Raw genomic sequence first — 22,828 nt, 5'->3', positions numbered from 1 at the left:
AAATCTTGGGTAGAGGCTATTGTTGACTATTCCGCATTTTGATTCAGACTTATAAATTAGACTTCCGCTATTATTATTATTAAATTCCATGTTTCTTATTGATGCTATGGATTGTTAACAGATTTATTTATTAATGAAAGGTAAATAAGTTGGCTTGCCTAGCTACCACGAGTAGGCGCCATCACGATCCCGATGGTGGGAAATCCGGGTCGTGACTGATAAGTCTCTTGCTGGGACACTAATGGGTACTTTAACCACCATAAAATTTGATGGTTCGCGTACCATGCATGAGCATGTCATTGAAATGACAAATATAGCAGCAAGACTTAAGACTTTGGGAATGGAAGTGGATGAGAATTTCCTTGTTCAATTCATTATTAACTCATTACCATCTGAGTATGGCCCTTTCCAAATGAACTACAACACCATGAAAGACAAATGGAACGTGCATGAACTGCACGGTATGCTGGTTCAAGAGGAAACAAGGCTGAAGAATCAAGGAACCCACTCCATTAATCTTGTAGGCCATCAAGGAGCTGGAAAGAAAGGAAAGAAACATGGAAAAGTTAAGCAGAGGCAACATAATGTCAATGAGTCCTTTTCTCAAGTACGTAAGAAGGAACACAAGAATGATAAGTGTCGTTTCTGTGGAAAACCTGGACACTTTCAGAAAGATTGCCTGAAACGTAAGGCATGGTTCGAGAAGAAAGGTAAGCCTTGTGATTTTACGTGCCTCGAATCAAATTTAACTGAAGTTCCTTATAATACTTGGTGGATTGACTCTGGTTCTACTGTTCATGTTTCTCATACGATGCAGGGATTTCTTACAACCCTGACCATAAATCGGAATGAAAGATTTGTGTACATGGGAATAGAGTGAAGGCTCCAGTTGAAGCTGTCGGGACTTATCGTTTAATCCTAGATATTGGGCGTCACTTAGACTTATTTGAAACTTTTTATGTACCTTCTCTTTCAAGAAATTTAATTTCCTTGTCTAAGTTAGATAAAGTTGGATATTTTTTAAATTTTGGCAGTGGAAATTTCAGTTTGTTTAAGCATAATCATCTTATTGGTTCTGGTATTATTTGTGATAATCTCTACAAATTGAACCTTGATAATCTGTTTGCCGAAACCCTCCTAACTCTGCATCATAATGTTGGAACCAAACGTAGTTTGGTGAATGAACATTCAGCTTGCTTGTGGCATAAACGCTTAGGTCACATATCTAAAGAAAGACTGGAAAGGCTAGTGAAGAATGAAATCCTTCCACATTTAGATTTTACGGACCTTAATATTTGTGTGGATTGTATTAAAGGAAAACAAACAAAACACACAAAGAAAAGAGCCACAAGAAGCACTCAACTTCTTGAAATTATACACACCGATATATGTGGTCCTTTTGATGTCACTTCTTTCAGTAAGGAAAGATATTTTATCACCTTTATTGATGACTTTTCACGTTATGGATATGTCTATTTGTTGCATGAAAAATCTCAAGCAGTGAATGCCTTAGAGGTATTTATTAATGAGGTTGAAAGACAACTAGACAGAAAGGTGAAAATAATCAGGTCAGACAGAGATGGTGAGTATTATGGAAGATATGACGAAACTGGACAACACCATGGTCCATTTGCTAAATTCCTTGAAAAACGTGGCATATGTGCTCAATACTCAATGCCTGGCACTCCACAACAAAATGGTGTGGCTGAAAGGCGTAATCGTACATTAATGGACATGGTTAGGAGTATGTTGATAATTCATCTTTACCCATCTCATTGTGGATGTATGCATTAAGGACTGCCGTATACTTGCTAAATAGGGTTCCTAGTAAAGCAGTCCCAAAGACTCCTTTTGAACTTTGGACTGGTAGGAAACCTAGTTTGAGGCACCTGCATATTTGGGGTTGCCCGGCAGAAATAAGAATTTATAATCCACTTGAAAAGAAACTGGATTCAAGAACGATCAGTGGTTTCTTCATTGGTTATCCAGAAAAACTCAAAGGGTATAGATTTTACTGTCCAAATCATAGTACGAGAATAGTTGAAACTGGAAATGCTAGGTTCATTGAGAATGGTGAAAATAGTGGGAGTGAGGAACCACGTAATGTGGAAATTAAAGAAGTCAGGATGCAAGTTCCTCTACCCTGCACTTCTTCTAAACTTGTTGTTCCTGAAGTTGTTGTACAACCTAACAACCAGCAAGAACAACAAATAAATGATCCTACTACAAATAATGAAATTGCAGTTAATGAACCTACAATAGATGAACCACAAGAAGTAGCATTAAGAAGGTCTCAAAGACAAAAGAGATCTGCTATTTCAGATGATTATTTAGTTTATCTACATGAGTCAGAAATTGACTTTGGAATTGCTAATGATCCAGTTTCATTTTCACAAGCCATTGAAAGTAATAATTTTGATAAATGGTTTGATGCTATGAAAGATGAGTTGAAGTCTATGGAACAGAATAAAGTTTGGGACCTTGTTGAATTACCGGAAGGTTGCAAAAGAGTCGGGTGTAAATGGGTCTTTAAGACCAAACGCGACTCGAATGGCAACATTGAACGTCACAAGGCCGGACTTGTTACCAAAGGTTTCACTCAAAAAGATGGCATTGACTATAAAGAGACATTTTCACCGGTCTCTAGAAAGGATTCACTCAGAATTATAATGGCTTTAGTAGCTCATTATGATTTGGAACTACATCAAATGGATGTAAAAACTGCCTTTTAAAATGGAAATTTAGAGGAAGAAGTTTGTATGGATCAACCAGAGGGGTTTGCCATTAAAGGAAAGGAACACATGGTGTGTAAACTTAAGAAATCAATATACGGACTTAAACAAGCTTCCCGACAGTGATATCTTAAATTTAACGAAACTGTTGTCACCTTTGGATTTAAAGAAAACACTGTTGATCGGTGTATATATCTGAAGGTCAGTGGGAGTAAGTTTATTATGTTAGTCTTGTATGTTGATGACATCTTGCTTGCTACTAATGATCTTGGTATGATGTATGACACCAAGAAATTCCTTTCTAATAACTTTGAGATGAAAGATATGGGAGAGGCATCCTATGTGATCGGGATAAAAATATTCCGAAATAGATCACTAGGATTATTGGGATTGTCTCAGAAAGCCTATATTAATAAAGTGTTAGAATGGAAAAATGCTCATCAAGTCCCGTTCCAATTCAGAAAGGGGATAAATTTAGTCTCAATCAATGTCCAAAGAATGAATTGGAACGTATGCAAATGAAAGATATTCCTTATGCATCTATAGTTGGGAGCTTAATGTATGCCCAGACATGTACAAGACCAGACATCAGTTTTGTTGTTGGAATGCTGGGAAGATATCAAAGTAATCCAGGGATTGACCACTGGAAGGCTGCAAAGAAAGTGTTGCGTTACTTGCAAGGAACGAAAGATTATATGCTCACTTATAGAAGATCTGATCATCTTGACGTGATTGGATATTCAGATTCAGATTATGCTGGTTGTATGGATACAAGAAAATCTACATTTGGTTATTTGTTCCTGTTAGCCGGAGGAGCAATATCATGGAAGAGTGCGAAGCAGTCTGTCATAGCTGCGTCCACTATGGAAGTTGAATTTGTGGCATGCTTTGAGGCTACAGTTCAGGCTAATTGGCTGCGGAACTTTATTTCAGGACTTGGACTAGTCGACAATATTGCCAGGCCGCTGAAAATTTATTGTGATAATTCCGCAGTAGTCTTTTTCTCTAAGAACGACAAGTATTCAAAGGGTGCTAAGCATATGGAAGTGAAATACTTTGCCGTCAAAGAAGAAGTCCAGAAACATAAATTGTCAATTGAACATATTAGCACTAAACTTATGATTGCCGATCCTTTGACGAAAGGATTACCACCCAAAATATTTGTTGAACATGTTGAAAGAATGGGAATTCTTAGTAGCAATATATGGATTTATCTAAAGACTTTATTATGTTTATGAAATTGACACTTTGAGCTCATTTAAACATATGTTTTTGGTATTCTATACCTGTTTTCTCTTGTATACATAATATTGAGAATAACGATGACAGGTTCAGGCTTAGATAAAGATATTCTAAGCATTAACGTTGGACCAATTAAGTATTACTTTTACATGTTGTATTGGGTAATAGACTGATATTGTAGTACATGGAAGGGACTATATCGAGTAAGTGATGTACAACCGCCATGACTCATATAAGTTTACTTATTCAATAACAACGAGTGATGTTTCCAATGAATGAGAATTTAACATTTTATTGTGCACATAATGATTGAGATATTTATTAAACCATTAAGTGAGTAACATCACGTGCACCAAGTGGGAGAATGTAAAATATTGCCCACGTGAGTATTTTGGTTTAATATAAATATATTTGTTAAATTAATATTTGGATAAAATTAGGGGAATTTAATTATGATTATAACTCCCCACTAACCCACTTTCATAACTCCCCACTAACCCACTTTGATGGAAAGTGAGAATTAACTGATGGTCCCTCTCTCTGCCTATTAAAGGAAGAATAGCGTACTCCATCTATTCTATTCTGAAAAGAACATAGAAAAGGAAAAGAGAGAAATACTGATTTTCTCAAGAACAGCAACTCTGAAGAAGACTTCCGCTCAATTTAATTAAGAAAACACATCATAGATTCAGGTAAGTTTTCTTAATTGAAGTTATTGTATCTCCATTTTATGTGAAAATCATATAGTTCCACGGTTCTGAATAATTGAAAGGATTTATATATATTGTTTATAAATCACAATTTAGAATTGAGAAAATCCTAACAAATTATAATTAAAAAAACGAAAATTTAAGAATAGAATCCGAAATCAAATCCGCAATCAAAAAATTCAGATTCGGGTTTGCTTAAAATATATCCACGCTTATCAACTATGTATGAAATACTTGAGATATTAGCTAAATTTTTTATTTCTTGGCTACAAGTTAGTTCTTATCCTCTTATTATTTGACTTTACAGAAGTGAAACTATAAAAGTGTAACTCGACGGAAATAGCCCCGTGGTTAGTTATAAAACCTTTCTTGATTCGTTTGTGCACCTTAAACTAACAGCTACCCTTTTCTTGTTTCCCACGATATCCGGTATCCGCGTTGGAACTTGATTATATCCGAGTTCGCATCACATAGGGCTCTATTCGAAAGAAAAGCGCTCACTACCAAGGATTTTGTTATATCCAGGCTCGAACCCGAGACCTTTTGTTAAGGAAAAAACAGCCTCTTCTGCTGTACCACATTTTTTGGTGATTAACAGCTACCATTTCAACAGAAACTAAGGGTTCTAATTTAATGATCTCTTGGGCACTACAGAAAAGTTAAACAAACTTTTTTAGACTTTAGAAAAAATTAATAATAAAAATTTGATTAAGATTAGCTTCTGATTGTAAAACTAAAATCAAATCTGTTTTAAAATTTAAATTAAGAAATTTATTTCACTAATTAAAATTTTGACTAAACCGATGGCTTCCTGAGCACTTAAACTTGTAGGGCTTTTGAAAGCCGATACACAAACTTTAGTCTTTCTCATTTAAACACTCAAACTCGTGAAACCTGTAACTAATAAACACCTTTGATCATTGACTATGCTTATGTGGCGGTAACTTATCTTGCGTGGACATAGTGCGTACAAGTCACATTCAAATGGCGCGTGTATCTGTTACTATTCATTAAAAAGATTGTAAAATCAAAAAAATAAACAGAAACTATAAGGAAAACCAAAAAGAAGAAGAAATCCCATTAGCCGTTTTCCATAATAAAACCCCCCCCCCCCCACCCCCCCCCCGGATCTCGTCTTCTACATACCACCCCTGTATCTTCGCACCATCCCCAACGACCAGAAATAAAGGCTTCACCCATAACCCACAGCAACGACCAAACGAACCCAACCAGTCCCTCCTCCCCATCTACGCCTAACAGCGACTTCCTCCCCTCCCCCCTCCCTCCCCCTCCCCCCCCCCCCCCCCCCCCGATTTTGAGCTTTTCTTGTTCTCAATCTAAAAGCTAGCCGCCTACCAGCAGAAACGCTGCAAGACAAACACACATACACGCAAGGGACAGAGAAACAGATCTGGGAGGGTGAGAATGAGAGAAAAGGAGATGGTGTAGTGAGCGAAAAAACAAAGGGACAAAGATATTTTTGTGGTTGTTCGGTTTGAGTGTTGAGGATCGTTCGAGATCGCCGGCGAGTTGTTTTTTTCCAGTTCGTGGTATAATTTCCAGATTTCTGTTGATCATATATTATCCATGTTTTTACTCGTTTTCTCTAATTCACTTGAACAGTTCTAAGTATCCATTGTTGTTCCTTTGTGTTCGAATTTTTCTGCCGTAGTACTGTGTAAATTATTTGTGGCCCTCTTCGTAGTTAATTTGGTTTGCTGGGTCATTTTGGTACCTTGAGTTAGGTAAAAGTTGCACAGCTATGGTGAAAGAAAATAAGGGAAATAGAAGAAAAATTAGAAATTAATAAATTTATTCCAGCACAGCTATGGGGTTTGTTTTCGCGCCCTTGACGTGTAACAATCCCATTGGTCATTTGCTGACTGGATGGACACGTCTGTGAATGTGTAATACATGCGCGTAGGGTCAAGGGTCAAATGTGTTTATTAGTTAAGGGCTTCACGAGTTTGAGTGTTCAAATGGGAAAGTCCAAAATTTGTGTATCGACTTTCAAAATCCTTACAAGTTTAAGTGGTCAGGAAGCCATTACGCCTATTTTTATTTAATCTCAATTTAGGCATTGTCAATCTAATTTTATGTTGTCTTTTCCTATTTTCTGTCAACTATATTAAAAGAAAAACTTTTTATATGAAAAATGCAACATTTTGCAATTGGCATCAACAATCTAGGTAAGTTACCTTAGGTAACTATTCGCTTTTGATCTTTCAACTTATGAACTCCCTAAAAAATAACACAACAACTACTTAACTTTGTAACTACACTTAGTTATACTCTTTCGTTTACTTTTGCTTGTCCACATTGACTTTGCACACCCCTTAAAAAATAATAAAGAAAGTGCATAATTAACCATAATACCCATATTAATTGATGTCTAGTCTTAATGAATTTAGAAAATGATTAGAAGGAGAAATTAATGCTAAGGGCAAAACAGAAAAAAAAATTTATTTTTCTCTTGATATGCAAAAAATGACAAGTTAAAATGAAAATTTATTTTTAGGATACTTAATAGTTAAAAGTGCACAGAGGGAGTACTAAGTTTCTAATTTTAGATAATATAATTGTAAAATATTCTAAACATAGTTACGTTTTTACGTAGAGGGACCAAAAGAATGTGTTTATGCTAATAGAATGTTAAATATTATTTTTTTCAAATATCACGATGATTGAAATACGAATTTACTACGTAATAACTAAAGGAACGAAAATACAATTACCCAAAGAAGAAGAAGAAAAATAACCACAACAGCAAAAAAAAAAAAAAAAAAAAAAAAAAAAAAGTACTACTACACAGATACATTTAAAAATTAAAAAAAAAAAAGATATATGTAATTTCTGAGTCATGAAATTTAGAAAATGAATTAGCTCATGATAAAAGGCATTCTCTCTCTCTCCATTATCATTGCTTCCAAGCAACAATTCCATGAATTCTCCACATTGAATTGACTCCAACAAACAAATTTAGGGTTTCCTTTTTTGCTCTTATCGCTCTCAGATCTATCCTTATACAATTCAGTTATTCAGATCGCCAGATTCACTTTCTTAATCTTAATCAGGTATGGCATTTTCCTAATCATAAATATCTACTGTATGTGTATGTGTGAAATTCTGCAAATTTTGACTATTGTACGTGTTAATTTCAATTTTTTTCAATGGATTTATGCAATTTTTACATGCATTGTGTATTAGGACAAATTTGAAGCGGTGCATTATAATTCAAGTAATCGCATTTATCGATTCAAAACGCAGTCGTTTTGTTAACGTGTTAAGCACGTAAATGTGCTGCTTCGATTTCGACTTTACACCTCCCTGTAAGTTCTTCAGTTACGATCTATAATGTTTTCTTCATTTTGTGTGTGTGTTTTTTGGGATCGGTATTAGTGATATTGCTATATTTTGATGTTGGGAGTTATTTGGATGTTGTTGTTGAAGTGTATAATAACAGATCGTGAAATTGGCGCCGCAACGCAGATCACAGCGCCACGTGGGTGGCCAGATGCAGCAGAGCAACGGGGCGGCTACTGCTGGTCTGTATGATCAGCAGCAGGGCAATGCCAGCCCCGCTGCTGATGCAGGAGATGCTGTCATGGCGCGATGGCTTCAGTCTGCGGGCTTGCAGCATCTGGCCTCCCCAATGGCAGGCTCTACCGGTGTGGATCACCGACTCCTAATTATGCAGGTAATATTCCCATAATTGCCTTGACAAGTTAGTTAATCCCCCTATGTTCCAATTTATGTGATACTCTTCTCTTTTTATTTTATTCCAAAAGAGTGATACATTTCTGTATTTAGAAACAATTTGACTTGAAACTTCTCATTTTACCCTTGATGAGATGATTTATAGCCACTTAAATATCTATGACTTGTTTTAGATCACAAGTTTCAAAAATCTTTCTTTCTTTCTTAAGCTTCGTGTTCAGTCAAATAACATCACTCAAATTGGGATAGAATGAGTATTGGAATAAAATGATCCTGAATATAACATAAGGTATTTGGAGGTTTCATATAGCTGATCAGAACTAGTTTGAGCACAAGGCACTGCAACAGTCGATAGCATAATTGCTACATTAGTTAAAATTGAATTGTTCCGAGGTTCTGTCTGATGTAGTGTCTAAAGGCTCTACAAATAAATATTGATCATTTTGTCTGATTTTCACCCTCTCTCTTTCTTATGGTTCTGGGTCATATGTGTTTATTTTGGCATTCTTGGTCTTGTTTAGATGTTGCCGTATTGAGTTTTTCAATAATTGAAGCTTGGGATGTTGTTTGAAGGGATATGGAGCTCAGTCTATGGAAGAGAAACAGAGGCTTTTCAAATTAATGAGAAACCTCAACTTTAACGGCGAATCTGCATCCGAGCCATATACTCCTACTGCTGAAAGTTCAGGAGGGATCGGAGCATCAGATGGTTTCTACTCTCCTGAGTTCAGAGGAGACTTTGGTGCTGGGCTTCTGGATCTGCATTCTATGGATGACACAGAGCTCTTATCTGAGGTATGGAAATATTATTTGGAGGCATGATATTTAGCACATAGTTCTGCAGTCCACTGCTCCTGTTTGAGTATACATTCTTTTGCTGGGAACATTGGTTGGACTAGGAATCCTATAGCTGACCCCCTTTCTGCCACCAATTACGCTCCATCCCCACCCTCCAGTAAAAAGAAAAGGAGTAACGAGACAAGAAAGGAAGTGTACTGAGACTTTTTTTTTCGTTTAGAGAACATAGTTGTGCTCTATTTGGAGTCTTTTTGTCCATTCTCGGGAAGGTTATCCAATAGTGGAGGAGCTATCTTGTATCCTCGTCGGATTACTACGTTCAGATGGCACAAGAATCCTAATTATTTGGGTTCCTTTTTAACAGTAGACTATTTTGAAGTCAAAGATAAGAGATTTTTTGTCAAAAAATGCCCTATTGAAGTTTGAAGTTGGAAGTGTCTTCACATATTGATAGAATAGCTATGGGGTTGGAATCCTTTTTATGTGAAGAGTGAAAACCATACTTGCTGTTTACTTGTTGTCTAGAGGGCAATTGCTGTTCAATAACTGTTGCTTTATTTTTTGATAGCATGTAACTTCAGAACCATTTGAGCAATCACCTTTCGTGCCTGCGGTGAATGGAGCATTTGATAGTAACTTTGATGCCCCAACCCATTGGCAACAAAAAGCACAACCAGAAGCTGATATTGCAGATGGATTGCCCATAATTGAAAAGGAAAGCAACGCAAGAGAAAACAATGTGGCAAAGATTAAAGTAGTGGTATGTCACTTGTGCTTGAACCATCAATCATGGACACATGTAAACTATGGTAATGAAACACCGTTGAGGCTGTGAAAACCCTTGTTATTCTCTGTAAGGGGGAACGTTTGAAATCATTTCGATTGCCGTACTTGTAAGCAGTAGCTTTGGAAATATTTGTGGTTCTATTAGAAATAAAATGACATTTTTTTCTGTCTCCTGAGAGGTATAAAAGAAACTGATTTGTCATAGTTATGCTTATATGTAGAACTCCTGCTTTTGTAGGAGTTGTTTAGCCTTTGAGATTTATACGTCGTATGTCAGTAGAAAATATAAAGAACTTCTAGTACTTTATTTTTCTTTTTCTTTTGTATAAATTAGCCTGAGATGAGTTTATATGGAGTAACATGGTTAGTGAGGATTCATATAGCTGACCCCAACTTGTTTGGGACTGAGGCGTAGTTATTGTTGTTGTTTCATCTTCTGTTTTAATCCCTTTCTATGTGTGTCATATGGCGGTTCAGTCGATGATTCGAGTTACTTCCCATCTATAATTTCTAAGAGTGATCATGATGTTTGACCAGGTGCGGAAAAGACCTCTAAACAAGAAAGAAATTGCTCGGAAGGAGGATGATATCGTCACTGTAACAGACAATGCTTGTCTTACTGTCCATGAACCCAAACTAAAGGTTTGGAATTCATTGTTCTGATTTATGCATCAACTTATGTCTGAGACTAACTAAGGTTTGTTTCACTATTGAAGGTGGACTTGACTGCTTATGTTGAGAAGCATGAGTTCTGTTTTGATGCTATTCTAGACGAGCACATAACAAATGATGAGGTATTACTTGTCACTTGAATAGACGCTAATCACAAAGATACTGATTTTTATGTTTGTCCAAACAACAAAATGGAAAAAGATTGGACTACCTTCAATCCCCCCCCCCCCCTAACCCTAATTGGTGATTTACTATGTTGCCTAAATGTAGGCAATTTCGATATATAGGATTAATCTTTCAAAAGGAATGGCATGGTAGATGAAGATGTAATACATAGAAGTAAAATATGATGGTGAAAAATGGGAGAGCGCTTTCTATGCTATAATGAGATACCTAGAAAAATGGTCATGAGATTGGTAATGTTATTTGAGAGTGAATGTTGGGCCTCTAAGGCGGAACATATCCACAACATTTGTGACATAATAATGCAGATCTTAAGATGGTGTGCCTTCATACAAGATTGGACAAGATTTGAAATAATCACGCTAGACTGATAGTAAATAACCCACATAGAGGATAAAATGAAAGAGGGTTGCTGGATATGGTTTAGTCATGTCCTATGTGGACCTCCAAGTGCATCAGTCAATAGGAGCAACACTACGATTATTGAAGGTGCTAAAAGGAATAATGTAGACCCAAAATTATATGGATAGAAGTTGTTTTAAAGACCTATAATCTCTCAGAATCAGTATGGTTGTAGCTAAGAACATACCATAATGAAAGAAAAGGATCATATAGGCAGTACCAACTTGTTGGAATTAAATCTTAATTGTTTTCTTTTGGTACTTACATTAGGTCTTTATAGGTTATTTGGTCTAATTTGGTTTGATGTTTGTATGTCAGTATTGGGTAAGTGTGAGATTTAGAGTAGGGCTGCTTATCGGGCGGATTGAGCGGTTATTTACTCTTAACGGTTTGTCTTATCGGTTATCGGCTTTTAGATGTATTAATCCGCTAGCCACCCAATAAGATATCGGGCGGGTTGGTATCGGTTTAGCTCTAATCGGACGGTTATCGGGCGGTTTATCGGCCTAATTCAATCTATATTGCTCATGACGCAATTTACCAAATTTAGCGAGGGTCCAAAATTTGCTTCGCTGTGCTTCAAATGTATGCTGATGTTGGTCAAAGAATGGGATTTCTTACTGTTGTTTTATAACTGCTCCAATTTTCTTTAGATGTCGCTATAATGTCTAAACAATCCAAGAACACCTGCCAAAATGTGTGCGGCCTGACGTTTTCTTTTACATGCAAGCAAACCTGCAAATGTATGTGGTAAACTCAATTTAACAACAGATTCTACTCGTTATACTATCTCTTGTTTGTTATGTTTTGGTACTTCCACTGCACCTACTGGAGATGGTAAGAGTACGTGAAGCAATCAAGGAAATTATTTTTGGTTTGATAGGATTGAAAAGAATGCGCGAAGCAAGTAATTAAAATTTGTCTAATAGTAAATTAGTAATAGAGAATAGAGATAGAGTACTGGAAGTGGAAGAACGGCTTTTGATTATTAATATATATATGGATAAAAATAATATATATTCTTAACGGGTTAACGGATTATCCGTTAAGAAAATGAATAATCCGCGCCCCAAACCGATAAGCCGTTAATAAAAAAATTTCAATCCGTTCCCGTCCGTTAGACCGTTAACCCGATACCAATAAGCCATTAAGCTTCGGTTTCGGTTCGGTTTTGAACACCCCTAATTTAGAGAACCTTTAGTTCTTAGGAACCCCTAATTTGCTTTATGAAAGAAATTATTTACTAGAATCGGAATGAACATGCTTGAATAGAACGTAACGGATATAGAGGATTTATATAACCTATCCAAGTCTTGGGATTTGAGATTTATAGCCTGTTTTGGCCAAGCTTTTCTTGGCCAAAAATATTTTTTTCCAAAGTTTAGGTGTTTGGCCAAGCTTTTAGAAGGAAAAAAGTGCTTTTGAGTAGAAGCCGAAGTTTGTTTTTGAGAAGCTGAAAAAAGTAGCTTCTCCTCAAAAGTACTTTTCAAGAAAATACACTTTGAAGCACTTTTTAAAAGCTTGGTCAAACACTAATTACTGCGCATAAGTGCTTGGTTCGACTTTTGTTTATGTGGTTTTACTTGCTTATGTCAAGTTTTCGGCTTAAACGTTATCTTTCCTCATGCATTTTGCAGGTTTATCGTGCTACCGTGGAACCAATTATTCCTACCATCTTTCAGCGCACAAAAGCAACATGTTTTGCTTATGGCCAGACAGGTTTGCTATATTTTCCACAAGCTTGATTTATTTTGTCGGTAAAAGAGATGCATCTAGAAAAAATATGTCTAAATTTGAGTTATCCGGTTTTTCGAGTTGCCAGTTCCTTGCTTTCAGGTTGAAGTGCGCATGTTTCTGAAATGGCCCTTTAAATTTGTGACTTTTACGACTAGGAATATAGAGATTGTTTGGGATCCAGACTTGTTTGACCAGCATGCTTATAAACAACATATTTGATCGAGTGGAGATTAGATTATTCTAATTTTTCTTGGATACCTTTTCTTCTGGAGTTGATGGAATGGTTTGCCACATCTCATCCTTCATATTTCTGCTTTTAGATGTTTCAAGTTATGAAAGTGTTGTACTCCATATTCTTCTTGACCTCTTTCTCGCATGTTCATGAGAGATACATGTTTTACTTCAAGCCAATCATATGAATTTCTCAGTGTCATTGCTTTTAAGTTTATGCCTCTTATCACTACTAGTTTGTTTGCATTTGGGCATTGCTATTGTGGGCAGCTCCTCGATCAGTTATCATAGAATTGATGTTTTTTCCTTTTTCCTTCCCTTATTGATGGTTCAGGTAGTGGTAAGACATACACGATGCAACCATTGCCTCTCAGAGCTGCAGATGATCTTGTCAGATTGTTGTATCAGCCAATTTATCGTAATCAGAAGTTCAAGTTGTGGCTCAGCTTTTTTGAAATATATGGCGGGAAACTGTTCGATCTTCTCAGTGATAGAAAGTTAGTATCCTTACCTGCATTGAAAATCTCTCTCTCCTTTGAATGTCAATAGAGTTTTAAGTGCGTAATTTTTTTCCCTTTTCAAGTAGGTTATACCCTGCATAACACAAAAATTAGAATGGTTAATCTAGAACCTCTGAATGGGTCTCCAACATTCATCCTTTGGTGGTATCTGATCTTATAGATAATTTCCCACTAAAGATGAAGATAAAAAATAGAGAGGAAGCACCTAAGGGTGTGGCCTAGTGGTCAATGAAGTGGGTGAGAACCATGAGGTCTCAGGTTCAAATTCCAGCGAAGGCAAAAAACACTAGGTGATTTCTTCCCATCTATCCAAGCCTTGGTGGATAGTCACCTGGTACCTGTTACTTGGTACCGGTTACTGGTGGGAGGTGGCATGTATCCCGTGGAATTAGTCGAGGTGCGCGCAAGCTGGCCCGGACACCACGTTATCAAAATAAATAAATAATAATAAATAGAGAGGAAGACACTTGAAGACTTAAAGTATCCTCATTGATTTCATGATAAAAAGCAGTGTCTTCTTTTTTGCTTCAAAAGTTATAAGGTTCCTCTCTACCCAAACAGTCCACAATAAGCATAAAGGTGTGATCTTCCAATTATGTCTTCATCTCTTTTCCACTATCTGCCCTTGCCAGCACTTCAATGTCATTTTCAGGTGTCTTGGTTGTCCAACATATTGAAGAATAAATCATTGTCAAACCTTTCTTATAGTTTGTTTCACCAATATGGAGCTTCATGTTTGAAACATGTATATTTTGTCATTTTCTTATCATTTGTTCCTTTGCGCTCTTATGTAGGAAACTTTGTATGAGAGAAGATGGGCGTCAGCAGGTTTGCATCGTTGGGCTCCAGGAATTTGAAGTTTCGGATGTGCAGGTTGTGAAAGAGTATATTGAGAGGGGAAGTGCTGCAAGAAGTACAGGTTCCACTGGTGCAAATGAGGAATCATCAAGATCACACGCGATATTACAACTTGTCATCAAGAAACACAATGAAGTAAAGGACTCTAGGCGAAATAATGATGGAAATGAATCCAAGGGTGGGAAAGTCGTCGGAAAGATTTCTTTTATTGACCTTGCTGGTAGTGAGAGGGGGGCGGACACAACTGATAATGACAGACAGACAAGGTACCTTCTTATGAATGCATCTGGCTGCTCTTGTATATTCCTTTCCTGGAACTCTTTGGACTTCTTCATTCTATTTTTTTCTTTAGAGGTTGAACTAGTCCGTTTCATTGCATCTGTTTTCGAAAAGTTTGACTTATCAAAAATAAAGGGAAAGAAATCTATTTCATAAAGTTATATGTCGAACCACCACACTGAACATAGGCCAAGCTGGAGTTCCGATGGTATTGATTGATTCTCCGGTAAGGAGAAAAGGCTACGGTGATCAGCACAGTTGTATGGCTTTTTTTTGGATGAAGTTCAAGACAGTTGTATGTAGGGGTGTGCATTCGATTTATCGATTCGATTTTGACCCTTATCGATAATTACTTATCGATTATCGATTTGTACATATGCTTATCGTTATCGTTTCAATAAGGTTTCGATTTTTTCGATTTCGATTTTGATAACAAATAATCGATTCGATTTATCGATAAACCGATTCGAATGCACACCCCTAGATTGCACAAGCGCAGAAGTGAAACTAAATTGAAGAGCAAAATAGCAAGGCTTTTTGCAAGCAATTTACGTGAGATTCAAGTGTGCATTCCTGAAGCTACTTGGACAAGATAGAAGAACCAATTCCATTGTGTCTTTCTTTTAATCTAGTTCAATTGTAGTAGGTGTTTTAATATTGTACCTTTCAGCTTTCATAGAAGCAATTGTATTAGGTACTTTGAGTATTCAAGTTAGAGTTAACTTGAAAGTGTCGCAGCAGTTGAGGCTGTGTGCCACACTAGGATCAGAGTTTAATCCTTAGGTTTACAAAGAGTTTTGTAAATGCTGTTTTGGCTCAGTGATTTTAGTGAAAGTTTGGGAAAATCCTACTGAGTAGTAGGACGTGGTTTTTTCACCTTTTGAGCCAGGTGTTTTTCACGAAAAAATCTCTGTGTTCTTTATTTTATGCACTCTTAATTCCGCAAACAGTCTTAGTAAGTACATCTAGAAGAACCAGGTTCTTCTAGTGCGAAAATTAGGTACCACACAAATCACCCCTCCCCCCTCTTGTGTGGTATTGACGTCTAAGAACATCTATTAGTATCAGAGCAGGTTATCCTTGAAGAGGCTAACACCTTAGGAGAAGATCAACATGAGTGCTCCACCTGCAAATTGGGAAGGGCAATCCAGTGCTAGGCCTCCACTTTTCAATGGTCAGTTCTATTCTTGGTGGAAGAACAGGATGAGAGATCACATCATAGGGGAAGACTATGAACTCTGGGACATAGTCACTGATGGTCCCCTAGCAACCACAAGAAGAATGCTGAAGGAGTTTATGTGCCAAAGACAAGAGCTGACTGCACTGTTGAAGATTTGAAGAAATGGGAAAAGAATGCCAAGGCCAAAAAATGGCCTGTGTGTGGATTAGGACCAGACGAGTACAACAGGATTCAAAGTTGCACCACTACTAAGGAAATCTGGGACACTTTGCAAGTGGCTCATGAAGGAACACTTCAAGTGAAGAGGTCCAGAGCGACACTACTGTATTCTCAATATGCGAAATTCATCATGAAGGAAGGGGAAACCATCCAAGAGATGTATACAAGGTTCACCACATTGACAAATGAACTTAAGTCTCTTGGAAGGGTTATTCTTGAAGAAGACAAGGTTGAGAAGATTCTGACAAGAGTTCTGCCAGTCACACGGGAAAGCAAGATCACTGCCATTCAGGAATCCAAGAATATTGCTACCCTTAGATTGGATGAACTGAATGGAAACTTAATTGCCTATGAAATGAGGAGACAAACCATGAAGATGGATACCCTCCAAAAAGGAGAGAAGCTTGGCTCTCAGAATTGCTGAAGGTGCAGATTTGGAAGATGATGAAGTGGCTATGATCACTAGGGATTTCAAGAAGTACCTGATGAGAGGAAAGTGTTCTTCAAGAGGTACAAACTTCAATAAAAGAAGAGCTTCGGAGAAACAGACCAATGAGGGATGCTACAAGTGTGGTAAGACTGACCACATGATCAAAAACTGCCCTCAATGGGAAATTGAGTGGAAGAAAGAAAGAGCTGAACGAAGGAACAGGAAGAAGGAACAGGTTCAACCAAAGAAAAACAAAGGTTCAACCAAGGCTATGGTTGCTGCTTGGGAGAAACCTCAGATGAAGACTCAGAAGATGAAGCTGAGGAGGAGCAAGCACTAATGGCCATCGGAGAATCAGATGATGAACAAGAGGTTCAAGTGAAAGGGAGGAGCCAAATATGGTATATGGACAGTGGCTGCTCAAAACATATGATTGGGGACAAGGACCAGTTCCTTTCACTTGAGGACCTAAAGGGAGGTAATGTCTCCTTTGGTAATGGAAAGAAAGGTGAGATCATTGGGGTTGGAAAGGTAGGCAAAACAGATTCTCATTCCATAGAGAATGTCTACCTGATAGATGGCTTGAAATATAGCCTAATAAGTGTGTCACAACTGTGTGACANATAAAGTTATATGTCGAACCACCACACTGAACATAGGCCAAGCTGGAGTTCCGATGGTATTGATTGATTCTCCGGTAAGGAGAAAAGGCTACGGTGATCAGCACAGTTGTATGGCTTTTTTTTGGATGAAGTTCAAGACAGTTGTATGTAGGGGTGTGCATTCGATTTATCGATTCGATTTTGACCCTTATCGATAATTACTTATCGATTATCGATTTGTACATATGCTTATCGTTATCGTTTCAATAAGGTTTCGATTTTTTAGATTTCGATTTATCGATTTTTTGGGGCTTATCAATTCGGTTATCGATTACACCAATAAGAAAATTTGCGGGATTCCACGGAAAGTAGAAAAAAAAAACAGAACGTCAAACGAAATTGTTACCTGGCCATTGGATTGACTTCCACTTACTGTGTACTCGTCGGGGCGAGAACCATTTTCGACCACATTATTTGAAGGTTCATCAAGAGTGTTAGTAAAAATATGACCCCTCAAGTTCCCATCTGACGATCAAATGTTTGTGCACTTCATCTGCTTTTTAATTTGCTCCATAATCGATCTTCAGTTTGGTGTATTGGGATATATATGGATGGTCAATTCCTCAAGAAATTGAAGTTCAAAAAATTCTTTGGAGAAGAATTTCAACGGCTCTTGTTGGGAAAGGTTCCCATTTTCTGTCGAACTGTTTATGTTGCTTTCAAGGCTATAAACTGAAATCCGCAGGCATCTCAGTGTTGTCAAGTAGATCTTATGGCACAAGCAGATCATCCCAGTACGACGAATGTCAAGCAATTCTAGTTGCTCTGAGTTTTTCCATTTCAGTTGGTAGACTTTGCAAACGGGAACAGTCATTCAAGTATAAACACCTCAAATCGGTAAAAGCGGCACCGAAGAATAAGGGTAGAGAAAATAATAGGGTTAGGGACTTAGGGTAAAGGAAAGGGTATTATAGAATAAGGGTATATTTGTCTTTTTAGTATATCTTATCGGTTTATCGATAAACCGATAACCGAAGAGGACAAAATCGAAATCGATAACTCGATAAGGAAAATTTCGAAATCGAAATCGAAATCGATAAATCGATAAACCGATAACAAATAATCGATTTGATTTATCGATAAACCGATTCGAATGCACACCCCTAGTTGTATGTTTCATATTACTATTCTGTATTAATGCTCAAGGGATGGTTTTCTTTAACTCTGGAAAAGATCTTGACTGTGTCAAGTACGTTCAGTTCTATTGTAGAGATGTACTGAGTTTTCACTTTGTCCAGTTAGAAACCGTAACACTTGAAGCTTGTTTGTTGCATAAAATGCTTGAGGTCCAGATTATTCCTTATCCCCCCACCTCACCCCACCCCCACCCTACCCCGCCCCACCCCACCCAAAAAAAAAAAAGCACTTTTATGGCCCTTTGCTGCCAATATGTTGAAGTAGAATACTTTGAAATCTTCATTTTTGTCTGGTTTAGGATTGAGGGAGCAGAAATTAACAAGAGCTTGTTGGCTCTTAAAGAGTGTATTCGTGCTCTTGACAATGATCAGCTTCATATACCGTTCCGTGGGAGCAAACTCACTGAAGTGCTTCGTGACTCTTTTGTTGGCAACTCAAAAACTGTTATGATTTCCTGCATTTCTCCCAATGCTGGATCATGTGAACATACACTAAATACCTTGAGATATGCTGACAGGTAGCTCTTGCCTTTTTTGTACAAATTGAATGTTTTATCCGTTTGATTATATGGATGAACCTATTGACATTGTATTTACAGGGTTAAAAGTTTATCCAAAGGCGGAAACACCAAAAAAGATCAGAGTGCAAGCATAATACCTCCTACAATCAAGGAACCTCCTTTAGCAACTACATTGGCTGCTTCTGTTGAGGCAGAAAATGCTTATGAGCAACCCCATGAATCTAAAGTATCAGAAGCAAGTAGGAGAGTTATGGAGAAAGAAAGCACATCATACAATTCCACAAATGATTTTGATAAACAAACCTCTAGATTTTCTTCAAATCATACTTTCAATGGTCAGGAGGAAGGTGGGCCAAATTTTGGTGGGATAGATAGGGACAGGTTTGAGGTTAAGAATAGCTATGGTGTTCCAGCTGGTCAGAGAATGATCTCGGCATCAAATTTGCAGAGCTCAACTGATACAGAGGACAAGGTGCAGAAAGTGTCTCCGCCTCGGAGGAAAGTTTATCGTGATGAGAAACTTGAAAAGCCAGGAAAATGGTCAAGAAAAGATGTATCAAGCTCTGAGTCATTCTCAACAAGTTATAAACAGCAAAGCGCAAGTATTCCTAATATAAGAAGTAATGGGTCAGGACAAAATGAACCTAGTTCACCCCCTTGTGATGAGAATATCAATGAATTACTGCAGGTTAGACTTCGATGTCCTTTTACTTCTTATCTCATGAGATATCCTTACTAATAACAGTTATGACCTTACATTCACACTTGTACTTTTCCTCTTTTTGTTGTAAAGGAAGAAGAAGCCCTGATGGCTGCGCACAGGAAAGAAATTGAAGATACAATGGACATTGTTCGTGAAGTAAGCAAAATCATTGTTATTCTAGTCTAATAAAGTTCTTAATACTTTATCTCCCTGCAAATTAGGAATATTTATAGGTGTGTCCGGGAAGGTTCCTGCATTTCTACAACGTGCATGACAATTGCTAAAACCTAACTGCAAGTCACTCTTCCTTGAGTTCTATCCTAATTCTAGTATCTCCTTAGCATTTTCCTTGGATGCTCTACTACGCTCACTAAGAGTCCGGATGCTTTGTTTGTGAAACTATAAAAGTCTTACACTGGTTTTCTGCACAAAGTTATGCTTTTTCTTTTTCTTTTTAATCTTTATCCATTTGTCTCCCTTTAAAACTATACTATCTGCTGGCAGTTTTATAACTTTTGGCTTTTTAAGTTTGGATTTGAAGAGGAGGGTAGTAGGATTTTTGTAACTTAGTTGCTACTTTGCTCATCCAGGACTTGTCACCTATTTCTGTCTTTGCTCTCGCTCGAGACAAACTAAATGATTTTCTTTCAGCATTGTGAAAATAGATGTTATAGTTTTGAAATTTTGTCCCATCTTTAAGGGTGATTATTTTACGAGGCAATAGCCATATGTAGTGAACTTGTTATTATGTCCTCTGACTACCTTATCAACATACAAATGAAAGGTTGGATCCGGAAGAAAGAAGAGTGCATTCTCTCCTTCTCCATCTTCTGGAAAGCATAAGCTATATAATTAACATATGTTGCCATTTCTCTACCAGGAAATGAAACTGCTGGCAGAAGTTGATCAGCCTGGAAGTCTAATAGACAATTATGTATCGCAGTTGAGCTATGTGCTATCACGAAAAGCAGCAAGCCTGGTTAGCCTTCAGGCTCGCCTTTCCAGATTCCAGCATCGATTGAAAGAGCAGGAAATACTGAGTAGAAAGAGGGTACCACGCTAAGGCAACAATTTAGTTGCATTTGAAGTGGTCTCTTTTTCTCCCTTGTATAATCTGTCCCTTCGAAATATTCGAGAATAGCTTAATCTCTCTTGCCGACACACAAACCATCAGGTGAAGTTACATTGTGCAGATGTACAGAAAACAAAGCAGTGGTTGTTGTCCTATGAACTTGAACTAAAGGAACTATAGACTTACATTCATGCTGATTAACAAGTTAAGAAGCAATGTTGTGTTGTCGTGATCAGATTTGGACTTGCTGAAACGTGGACAGAGATCCACATCTATTACTGTGTTGTCGAATTCCATGTTGTGCAATGTCGCCAAAGTATATGTTTTTGGGAAGATAGATGTGTATTTTGTAACTGAACTTTTACTATATGTTCTCTTGCAACAATATGATTGATTCGATGATTTCACTCTGTATCAAACAGTTGTTTTGTTTTTATTTTGCGCTAACATTTCTCTTCTTAAATCATAGCCCCGACGACAAAGCTCTCATTGGAGTGCACGTGATTGGCACATTGGCATTACTGAATTAGCCATTTGTATTCTCGTCACTACTGAAAAAACATCACGTTTGCTGTTATATATCAGAAACGCTAGTGAACTCGAATGACTAGATTTTGGCTCTTTGGTTTTAGATAGAAAATGCAGGCCAGACATATGATAGAAACCCAGTATATGCATACCCTTTGATATTTTCAAATATAAAAAGTTAGTGATCTTGAGAGCAAGGACCGTTTGGCCATAGATTTTGCTGAAATATATTTGGGATTATTTTAGCAAACATGTTTGGCCATAGATTTTATCTACATTTTGGCAAATTCCCAAATCACAAAAACCAGCTCAAGAGCTGGTTTTGGCCCAAAATATGACTATTACATTTTTTAAAAATTGCTCCAAACTTTTGTAATTTATAAAAGTGTCCACCATTTATTATTTTGTAACAATGCTGATTCGCCTTCTCGGTCATCTGATAGTGTGTTATGTAATTCATTATAGAAATGATAATTTTGTACCAAATTTATTTATGTTCAGGACTATGGTATGCGGTAATATAATGAATGTTATTGATAAATGTACTGTTCGGTATTTGTGATAGTTAGAACTTCTGGGCATAAGTCATGTTTCATGGTTTTTAAAAAAAAAATTAAAGTGAAATATGTTTTGAAACTTATGTCCAAACACTTTTTCATCTTCAAAAATCAAAGCAAGCTTCATCTAAATCAAAATTTTCAAAACAAATTTGAGAATCTATGACCAAACGCTAGCTAAATATACCTCTCTATTGAGTAATAATGGAAAGAGAGATTTGGTTAATGTTCTATTAAGTTTTACCCCTCTATGTGAGAAGTGTATTGCACGTTCCTGAAACACCAAATATTTACAGCAATTCTGAGATACCCCCAAAAAAAATTTTAATTTGGGCAGGTTATACAGAAAAGGGGCCTTCATTAAAATTGCCTATATTGCAGGAAATTATTTTAATCTTAAATGACCTGCCAAGCCATATATCTGGCACCTGAAACACATATTCCGGCAGCTATTATACTTTTATAAGAAACAAACCATCCGTTAAACGACTTTATTGAATTGAAACCAAAAAAAGAAGTGATTTTACTAGATAATTTTATCAACTTGAGTGAACTGTCCCAAAATTAACTCATAAGATTCTTATATAATTCTTCAAATAAAAGGTTTAGTTTGTCGAAAAAACATTTTTAAACAAATGTTTTTAAAAAAAAGAAAGAAAAGAATCTCCTCATCATTGGGTTGTCAGCATTATTTCAGTAAGGTTGATGAAAATGAGTTACTCCCTCCTGTCACGTCCTTAGTTCTTAACTAAGTACACGTGTGGCACTTGACAACTCGCTCACGATCTCGCACAACTTGCCCACGTTCTTGCTATGCCAAGTCAGCCTTACTACACTCAAGATCTCTAAGAGAATGGTAGAAAGAACACAAGAGAATTGTTAAAGGAAGCTTTGTATTAGAGAGAACTTGAATTGTTTGCTTGGTGAATTACAAATGAATGCCCCTTTATAT

General features: G+C 37.0%; 1 protein-coding gene across 1 annotated transcript; it reads left to right on the top strand.

Moving 5' to 3' along the window:
• On the top strand, nt 7,551-21,248 carry LOC109225552 (kinesin-like protein KIN-13A). The gene is made up of 14 exons (XM_019390256.1): nt 7,551-7,758; nt 7,892-8,013; nt 8,135-8,381; nt 8,975-9,196; nt 9,768-9,959; nt 10,523-10,627; nt 10,702-10,779; nt 12,880-12,961; nt 13,545-13,707; nt 14,526-14,855; nt 18,795-19,013; nt 19,095-19,704; nt 19,810-19,875; nt 20,600-21,248. The coding sequence occupies exons 3-14, from the start codon at nt 8,199-8,201 to the stop codon at nt 20,780-20,782; spliced, it is 2,433 nt and encodes an 810-aa protein (XP_019245801.1). The 5' UTR covers nt 7,551-7,758; nt 7,892-8,013; nt 8,135-8,198; the 3' UTR covers nt 20,783-21,248.

This window comes from Nicotiana attenuata, chromosome 5 (genome assembly GCF_001879085.1).
Source record: "Nicotiana attenuata strain UT chromosome 5, NIATTr2, whole genome shotgun sequence".
Taxonomy (NCBI): Eukaryota; Viridiplantae; Streptophyta; class Magnoliopsida; order Solanales; family Solanaceae; genus Nicotiana; species Nicotiana attenuata.
The sequence above is the reverse complement of the archived record's forward strand: the minus strand, read 5'-3'. Positions and strand labels throughout refer to the sequence as shown.